Source organism: Lepisma saccharinum, chromosome 18, assembly GCF_977018435.1.
Source record: "Lepisma saccharinum chromosome 18, izLepSacc3.1, whole genome shotgun sequence".
Taxonomy (NCBI): Eukaryota; Metazoa; Arthropoda; class Insecta; order Zygentoma; family Lepismatidae; genus Lepisma; species Lepisma saccharinum.
Window position 1 is genome coordinate 34,118,016 of NC_139246.1, and position 10,484 is coordinate 34,128,499.

At 36.5% G+C, this 10,484-nt stretch overlaps 1 protein-coding gene across 1 annotated transcript; it reads left to right on the forward strand.

Moving 5' to 3' along the window:
• The first annotated feature begins 640 nt into the window (after positions 1-640).
• On the forward strand, positions 641-9,756 carry LOC146002509 (uncharacterized). Its single transcript, XM_083140405.1, has 2 exons — positions 641-792; positions 3,984-9,756. The coding sequence occupies exons 1-2, from the start codon at positions 739-741 to the stop codon at positions 9,456-9,458; spliced, it is 5,529 nt and encodes a 1,842-aa protein (XP_082996531.1). The 5' UTR covers positions 641-738; the 3' UTR covers positions 9,459-9,756.
• Positions 9,757-10,484: the final 728 nt, after the last annotated feature.

A 10,484-nucleotide genomic window follows, 5' to 3' on the forward strand; every position in this document is an offset into this window, starting at 1 on the left:
TAAATCCTCTTTTCAAATTTGCATTTATATAATTTGACATTACTTTTCTTTTCCTTTTTAGCTAATCGTGACGATGAGGATGGACGGTCATTATATGAAATAGACAGAACAAAGGAATGCTCATGTCCGGCAGGTACTCGAACCCATAACTTCGAGTTACGAGAATATATGCACATGTACTCTATTCAGTGTGCTGAATTTCACGAAAAGAAATTAGAGATTTGTAAAAGAAAGGTGTAAAGACGAATCAAGCATGAAGACAATATGTTTAGAGAATTAGAAAGTGCAAAATACACCATTCAGAATGACTTGCAGTGAAATAAGGCCTTTGCATTGTGCTTGGAATTGCCGGAAAGAATATTCGTCTTGCTGTTTTGCTCTGGATGAGATCGTCTGCCTTAAGATGTTCTATGAATCGTGTAGCTATTGTGCCCAACAACATAATATATGCATTTTAATGGCGTGTTTTATTGAGCTCTACATCCCTAAATTAAATACTTTCTGTTGATTCTATGGGTTAGTTCTATGTGTAAATTACAATGAAACTCCCGTTTTATTCTGTCACATTTCATGATATTCTACGTTGCCAACTCATGGCAAGTTTAGTGTAACCAATTTCTCAGTCTCTACTTCGCCGAAATGTTGTAATAACGTGTAATGATTTGTATCGTGCTACACATCCATGTTTCGGCCATGTCTATGTTTAAAATGGCTGCATAGATCGCATGCATCATCAGTATGGATATAAGGTTTAGCATAAGTTTACTGTTCGTATGGACGTTATGTATGCAGGTAAAGTATAGGCCTAAAAATTCTCAGAATGTTAGTGACAAATGTTTGTTATTAGCAAACAATGTTATTTGACAATCTTAATTGATTAGTGATTTGATGTCAGTGTACATAATTTAAAGTAATATTGCTGCATTGTTATCCACTTTAAAATTCAAAATTACATTTTACATATCATCACTCATCCTCATCTTCGTGATTAGCCAAGAGTGGCAGAAGTGCGAAGTAATTTAAACGAAATCAACCTCTCAATAAAAAATATTCCTCCAAAACTTCGAAGGTGGTAACTTGCAAGCTAAAGTAAAGTTGTATGGCCTTCTTATCGAAGATATTTCATTTTGCTTCATGTTCATATTTTGAGAATTTATTGAGAATTTTTGACATCCTGATTCCCCCTGACGTCCATTGATGCATATATATTACAAATTATATGACAGCGCACATTTATATATATATACATACATACATTAGACAGCGATATAAAATAAAAATGTAATAATATACAAAACCATTTTATGTTCAGATTCTTAGTCGATAGTGCACTAGTGTTCTAGTATTACGTAAAATTCAATATTATACACCCAACGGCGAAAGAAACAGTAAGCGAATTGTCCACCACCAATTTCATTCGGTCTGAATTACACAATGTGATGAAATGAATTGAAATAATAACTTCAATAAGCAAAGAACAATGACTGCTTCGAACCAACATAGTTTCATTCCCTTAAAGAACACAGGATATAGAATAAAAAAATAATGAAAATAGCGGTGGACAATTTGCCTACCATTATCTTTGCCGTTGACTGTAAAAGATGGTGCAAAAAGAACGCATGTTCTTGAAATAAGTGTAACGTCGTTGATTCTCAAGATACAAACGTTTTATTAACACCAAAACTATCGGTAAGAAATGCAGTTTGGACACAGTGATGATTCAAGTATGGAAGATGATGTCGGGAAGATGACGTCATTGTTGCTGTACACACATCCAGAGCCTCTCCTCAAAGTTCTGCATTGCCCTTGCTAACATTAAGTCTGGCACAGCTGTAATTTCTTCACGAATGGCAACTTTCAGCTTGTCGACTGTACAAAGTTTGCGAACACAGACTTTCGACTTGATGTAAAACCACGGAAAGAAGTGGCAAACAGAAAAATCTGGGGAAAGTGGGGGCCGAGAGATATCGCCGAAACATGAGATTACGTAGTGGGGAAACATTTGACGTCATCTTCCATACTTAAATCATCACTGTATACCTATCGAAACTACATTTCTTACCGATGGTTATTAAAAAAACGTTTGTATCTTGAAAATCAACGACGTTACACTTATACCAAAAACATGCATTATTTTTGTGCCACCCTGTATAATACACACTGGCTAAATTACTGCACCAAGTTATTTAATCCTTTTAATTATTGAATTTAAAAATCCAGTAGAAATCTTCCGACAGTCATCGAGTACGGTGAATCTCTAATTATTTTTATAACTATTTGGTAACAAATTGTACAATTGGATGCCTGTGTAAAATGACAAAGCCAAATAGTGTAAAAGACATCTTCACAAAGTATCTGGCGAATCAAAAATAATCAATTAACTGTACATTTTCACAGACTAGGGAGTTCCATTATTCGCTCCATGTCGTATAGTGTGCTCAATGCCATGCTTGAAATCGATAATGCAGCCATACTGCAATGCTCATCTTGTCTTCCCTAACTGAAATGTTACATTGTTATACCATCCAATGCAGAAATATGTGCCGTGATAATATGGAATAGTACATAGACCAGTTTTTTATGAAATGTTGTATTCGTGCACTGAAAAAAATATATAAGCTGTAAATCACTAATTGGAGAAATGAGAAAACATTTACGTGCAATTGCTGGTTTTGCATGATAAATTCAAGGGCGAATATTGTATTCCCTTATTTAAATAGATACTGAAAAAAAACAGCAACATAATCTCCTTTCGGACAGGTAAAACGAATGAGAATTAAAAAAAAAAAGAAGTTCCTTTACATACACCACACACTTTATATTTGTGCAAAATAGTATAAATTGAGCGTATGCAAATACTAATAATTACCTATTTTCTCGAATTTTAATGTGAGGAATTCTTGTGACAAAATCCAAATGTCATGGTACAAACTGTTGATTGAATATGGAACTGATTGGACATGGAATAAGTGTCGTCGTATGCACATTCAAATAGATATTCTGGCGCCTTTGTAGTGAAGAAACTTGTAATAGAAACAGGTGTCGATTGCTACAAGAAAAATTTATTATGGGTGTTATTTTTGTTAAAAACGAAGAATCTTAGTACGCAATATGTACTAAAGCAAGTAATTATGCACTAAGAAATGGTAATAGGCAGTAGAGAGAAGAAAGAACTTTCTGCATTTCTATTTTTATCTTGTCAACCACTAATCCCTAAAATTATTTTGCAGCCAATACATTTTCGATGTAGACCTCAACAATTTTCTTGCATTTTATACTTCTCACATTTACTTCGCAAATAAATGTAAGCAGATTTTAAAAATTAACCGAAAAATTAAATATTGTTCCTGCAATGTATTATCTATAAATGTACATAGTAATGGCACGGTATTACGAATTTGACAAAAGTTTAATACCGATCGTAATATGGTTTAATAAATTACACTTGCACAATGTTAATAAATAGATAAAATGAGTTATAATATTAATTTACATAGTCATTCCTTTAGCCAATAGAATTGTTTAATTTAATTTCGTGAATGCTTGTCCAAAGGAAACCTACTTATACTTTATATTGTAGTAAAATACACTTTATATTGACTAATAATTCTGTGATCAAATTCTTGCACAAGAGGAAACCAAGGGTATACTCACCTGCTTTGTCCAGAAAAAACACTATAACAATGATTAAACAGATTGTTGCTACAATCTTTGTTGAACATGATCTATTAGATGTATTTTCGCAGCTGATAGGCTTCCAATCAATCAACTGTTGTGTACACAGAAGTCAAAATTCACTAAACCAATGTTCATGCACTTTTAGTGATCAATTGGAACAGTTAAGCCAAGCATGTAATTTTACTTTTTTAAAAAGAATGTTCAATTGATCCATAATAGTGCATCACAAAGGTCAGGTGCAAACAAAAATTACATATTAATATCATATGTTTATGATTTCTGTTACAATTCCATTATTATTTCAGTGGACCAGAGGACAATACCAACAAAATACGCTTCCAGTACATATTACCGAAGGACTCATAGACGAAAACCTTCCCAGGCCGACAGAAGATGAGATTGAAACTACCCTGCTGGGTGCTGTAGCTCTAAGGAACAATTTGATTAAGTTACTAGGAGCAACTTTGGAACATCCGCATCTACAACTGAAGGACACAGAATGGACAGCTATCGAGGTACTCTACAGTGAGCTGCGAAGGAAGGCCATCAATACGATTGATGTTGTGGGAAACATGCAACACTTGTTCCAGAAAAGTTTACAGGAACAAGTCATTGGTGTTGTGAAGAGACTAGAAAACACTGTGTCATGTCGATACGTTTGTCATGTACGTGCTCTACGAAACACCCTACAAAAACTTGACTTCGATGCTATGATGCGAGGATTAAACATCAGTGTAGTAAGAAATGTCCCTAGCTTAAGACAGGAGTATCTGAATTACCCATGGTTCTCTATGCTGAGTGACAAAATACACTCAAAAGATCAGTGCAACAAGCAGTCGGTTTTCCTCACGTCTATTTTGGAGGCGATTAAAAAGAAATATATTTCATTGACTGCAAGAATATTTGCTTTGCTCCTTCTCAATATAGAATTACCAGGCAGTACCTCTTACGGTGTAGAGAAAGTGAGGTTTGTTGCAGAAAGCCTTTTAAAGAATGATTATAGTACACTCGATAAAGAATTATTAAATATTAATGTTACTGAATACAGTGACTTGTATTCCCTGCTTAGAGATGGGTTGCTGATAATATCAAAGTCTAAATGTGTAATGAAACATCATGTGAAATTTATGGCAGAATCTGCAGCTTCACACATCATGAAGGACGCATTGAGATATTCCATCAAAGGAACTCATGACGGCAGTAAAATATATGACAACGGTGGTATCAATTTCGAAGAACTTTTCAAAGTTTTCGAAAGTTTAAACTTTCCACAGGATATTCAAGATTCAGCAGGCTTGCTGCTGAAGGATATCAAAAAGGAAAAACTTCTCAAAATGACGGGACTAGACCAACAACTTCTTTATTACAACAATGACGACTCGCTATCCATTCTCATTGTTCTGCTTCAGAGGCTAAGATTCGCTCTCCCGACTTCAAGTATGAAGCTACCAATAGTGAAATCCATCCTTACGCACCTACACTTCAAGCAATGTCAGCAGAACGGGCATAATTGTTCACCCAAGAGCAGTGACGATCTGATCCGCATGGTCGACTCATTCTCGACGCTCTCACTGGACGCCAATAGTGCGCAGCTCATTACGAACCTAGTCACCACATTCTCTAAGAAGGATCTCCAGAAGACACTGACGTCCACCGAGCTTCCCTATGTGCTCTACAAGAGCCCACGACTTATGCTCATGTACTTGATTCAAAAGCTGATGACTCTGAACAATGCATTTGACAAGGACGAACAATGTCAATTGGAAAAATTTTCCAGGAACTTTGTGGTCGTAGGCGATGATGTGGTGATTCCGAGAATTCTGAACGCAACTCACGTTGACATCCCACTGGAGGATGAAAAACCCAAATGCTTAGCAAAGTGTCTCGGGCATGCTCAGGGTGACTACGATGACGCCTCCTCTATGAAATCCGAAATATTGAAGATCCCACCTCTTAAATTCACACGAAAGACTTCTGATCAGAGAGTAGTGCATCAGAGGTTTCGTTCCGAACTACAGATTAGGGACAGTGTTATAACTCGTGCTAAAAAGGTCGATTTCGACGAACTTGCTCTTGCTATAGGGGAACATGCTCCAGCTGAAAGCGTTGCATACCTTCGACAATTTTTCAATCGACCAGAAACACCAAGGCTCTTACAAGACTTCGAGTTCAAACGTTACTTCAAGAAAGGTGAACTACTTCAAGCCTTGGTAAGTTACTTTCGCGACAAAATGGACGAACCAAAACTTCAAAGTGCAATCAATAAAGTTATTCCATTTATAGACAAGTCAGGGGCAGAAACTCAAGAATTTCATGTCAAGGATGTTTATCTCAAGACTGTACCTAGAGAAAAGTATCAAGGGGAAACACTAACTAGTTTATTTTCCAAAATACATGACAAATGTCTCAATGTTAAAGAAGAATCGCTGTTGAAGGAAATTTTGAGTTATTATGGAGGAATATGTATAACACGCACGAGCACATTAAGATGTGTCTCTTGCCAACAAAACACAGACCAACCGTGGAAAACTGTCGTCAAGCAGCAGCCTTGGAAGCAAATGCCTTGGGAGTATGACACGGTTCCGTGGAACTTTGGCTTAAATGTCAACTTCTCTCTGTCAGGTCTCATTCCAGTGTTCAGAAAACGTCCTTCAGGAATAGAGAAATTAGTTTATAGCCCTGAAGACAATGTAACACCAAGGAGCAAGAAGGAACTATTAAACTTTTACTCAACTCCTTCAGGTTCTTATTCTACACGTCACAACTTTAGACAAGTTATCAATGATGCTTCCAGAAAGGTAACACCAGATGTGTACAGAAAGCCAATAGAATCGATCTACAATTATGTAATTCGCCCATTACGAAACAAATCATTTTGGACACACAAACGAACTACTTCCACTACTGCGATACCTAAGGTTTGCAATGAAAACAAAACACTAGAGAGGCAAGATCAGGTAAAAATCACAACCGATGTGTCAACTAAATTTGCTGTGATAGGAACAGATAGGTTAGAAAGCTCCGCAAAGACCGTTTTGAACATGAAATCTACCACTCCTGCGCTCAGACCAATTCATCCAACAATGGAACTTTCAGAGACACAATACTCCGAGTTGTTCAATGCAACTCAATATATACCCGACTCCCTATTCTTCGCCATGTTTTCGAAACCAAATGCTTCCCTTAAGTCAATCCCATATAAGGTAACACAAAAAGAGCTCACAAGACGTCCCAGGAGTGAAGCCCTTTACCAAACGTCCTCGATTTACATTCTGAATCAAATAAAGTCAGTTAACTTACCAACGAGTGAAACTATCCCGGCCTACAAGATTCCCTTAAACAAATATAACAATAAAGCTTATTCATGGGAATCAATTGTAAAACCTAGTAAAACGACAACGTCGAGAAAGATTGGTGTTCAATTATTGCCTCCAACATTGTTTCCTATTGTTACAGCCAACTTAACATATCCTGAAGATACTACCAAGCATAATCCTAATAATAGTAAATCCCTGAGTACACCACAGTTCACCTTGTTACCAAATACAACATCTCGAAATATTCAGGATGCATATCATTTACCAACTATATCCGAAGTCAGATTACCAAAGAGTGCAGAGATGTCTTCAACTCATAGTCCAGTAAGATATTCAAAAGTACAAATAAAAATCTCACCCACACGTTTAGAAATAGATAAGATCTTATCTAAGGCAAATAGTATGAATCGTCCTCGTCATAAGCTGGTGTCCAACTACAATCGGCCTTTGACTAAGGGAAAATATGGAATTATTGATACCTTTAAGAAGTATGCCTATGCTATATATCACAGCATAGACAAGTCAAGTTTAAAACCTGGACGAAAGAAGTCAACATCACGTTCTGCAGAATCCTCCAGTTTAGTTTCATTTCCAACTTGGACAAAGGGGGGAAAATATTCTGTGGGAGGACCTGGTGTCGATACCTTACCAATCTCAGACATCTTTGATGCAACAACAATGCCAGTTACGTCTAATACATATGAAATTAATGCCAACAAGGTTTCTCGCGTAGAGATGAATCCATCTACATATGGTATGACAACGGAGTATTCAACAGGAGATCGTTCTCGTAAATTCTCCAAAACACCTTCAACGAAAAGTACTCCAACTTTGTACTCCCTGCCTTCTAATCACCATGTCGTATCTGTGACTCTAAAACCTTCCAAACTAAGAAACCCAACGCCTACAAAACTTAGACCATCTATTAACGTCAGACTGAAACCTAAAAGGCATAGTTCTCTCCACATTCCGCATATCTCTCCTGTTGTTTCGCGCCATCCATCCATCATACAAGCTTCAAAACGTGTAGTAAAAACATCATCTGAAGCAGGCCCGTCACAACATGCAACACCATATGCGAAAAGACTGCCTTCCTTAGCTCCTATGTTTGCTTCTATCTCAAAACGTGCTTCTACAAATACTAAAACAATTACAATTACTCCAAAAGCTTCTATTTTTCCATTGATGTCAATCCCAATTCCTAATTCAACTGTTCAATTACAGAAACAAGGTGTCCTGGAAGTGAACAATTTTATTGCAAACAATGAAGGAACGCCTATAACGACACCAAATATACCAATGTACTGGAACCCTTTCACGGAAAGACCAATCACAACTTTGACTACAAATATGACATTATCGAAGATAAAGTTTAAATATATTAATATTGCTACAAATGTTACAGACACCCTCAAAATTACGCAGAGACCTTTGGAAATTATGAGCAATAACACTCATATGGAAAACTTTTACAAGAAGATACAAAGGTACAACTCTACATCAGGTAAATATAATTTAATAAAGTCACAACAACTGTGGAACCAAGGTGCTCCGAGTTACAATTCTCTCATTCCCATAAACAGTGCATTGCACTACACTCCTATGATACCAGGGTACTCATTTATGTTCAGAAATAAACATTCAAAAGTCGATGCTACCACACTGGGATTACCAAAAAGTACTATGGCTTCAATTACTACACCTCGTGTTCCATACTCTCCCCATACATATCCAACATCTCCTGGCATTATAGACAAATGTGAAGAAACAGTATCTAATATTTTGACAGTATCGTCTACCAACTTCGATATAATGGATACCCTTAAAGCAATCCCAAGACATGGCTTAACAGAAAATGCAAGAAATTCTGTACAAAAACTTTATAACCTCTTTTCCAATAAACTTACAAAATTCAGCGATTACATCCAAGGCTTTCCAATTGAGAATTACCGCACTAGAGGTACATTCCTAAAAGACTTGCTGAAATATATATCGGACAATCCTCAGGTGCCAGTTGACATCAAAGATGTAATTCAAGGCGTTATACCTTACGTTCAACTTGACGGACCAGGTTTGAAACCCGTTGACCTTATAAATGTTGATACCCATTACTTTAGGCAGCCAGACATCACCACTTCAATGGTAGCTGTCGATATTAGTAATATGTTCGATCAATTACAAAAGTCTGTCCCCAATCCGACTGATGTAGAAACAATATCAAAATTTTTGTCATCTGAAGAGAGCAATATCGAAAAAATCACATCCACGTTCGATTTCGAAAGATTCAGAACAAAGAGAACTTTTCTCACTGCATTTCTTGAGCACTTGAAAGCCATGGGACACATTTCACAAAATGTGATGAAAGCTATATCAAATGTTATGCCATATGTAAGTACATCTTTTGAGAGAGGTGAGGTGGTAACATTCACTCAGTACAGGGATGTTGCCGAAAATATGTTGTAATATATATATATACTTTTTTAATTAAACTTTTCAAAAAATCCTTATGTCACGTTAAGAGAATGTATAATTCTTGTTATTTGTGTTGTTACTAATACGTGTAAATTAAAATGTGTATGCAATGTGATGTATGTAATGTAAAATTATTTTAATGTGTTATACCATATGTTTGAAATACAATTACTGGCACTACAAGCAAATAAACAATTTATAATTACTGTATTCTATTAGAGTTGATATCCTAAGAGACTCTCTATGAAGTTAGAGATTCCAGGATCGAACCCTGGATAATGCACGAATGTATATTTGTGTTTCTCAAACCGTCCATTTTATCACTTGATCGTTTGTCATTCGTCTTCATGGAGAGAACCAAGGAAAGGTAAGAACTTGTCATAATGCGAACATTACTGGATCACTTTTATGTTATAAATTGTATATATGAGTATTTCTGTACTTGCTTTTTTTGAACTCTTGGCAGTTGGGATAGGCGGGTATGTCGCCGGACAGCCGACCAGTGGAAAGTTTCCAGTAACGGGTTAGGTCATTAGCGGTACCTATAAATAGAAAGGAAAGGGAGCAATGGTCCTCGCTCCTCAGATTTTTGGCATAGTACGGCGAGGTGAAGAGGTGTCTTTCTCTATGGGACGAATGGGAGAATTTTCTTGATACTATGAACAGGCGGAGACTGTAACTTTCTTTCCTTGTTTCTTGTAATACACACACTTGCTGTCTTTACATTATTTCAATAGTTATTTTCATGTGAGAAACCGGGCACACACGCACACATACCTTCGGTCACCTTTTTTGGTACTGAAGAGTTATACGTGTATTTTCTTACTCGTGAAGTCAGTGGCTACACGAGTGTACACACTTTCTTCGGGAATGGGGACAGGGTACACTGAAATGGGATTTTTTGTGAATAACGGCGAGTTTTAACTTCTGTAAATAAGATAATATGAATAAACCTTCATATATCAAAAGGAAAATGGCTTTATGTTATGATTTGAAGAAATACCTGTCTATTGTCAA

What these genes read in the sequence shown, in the direction of transcription:
- LOC146002509 (XM_083140405.1), top strand. Translation starts at nt 739, where the DNA reads ATGGATATAAGGTTTAGCATAAGTTTACTGTTCGTATGGACGTTATGT. An exon ending in TATGGACGTTATGTATGCAG is followed by an intron (nt 793 to 3,983) that starts GTAAAGTATAGG and finishes TTATTATTTCAG; the next exon opens with TGGACCAGAGGACAATACCA.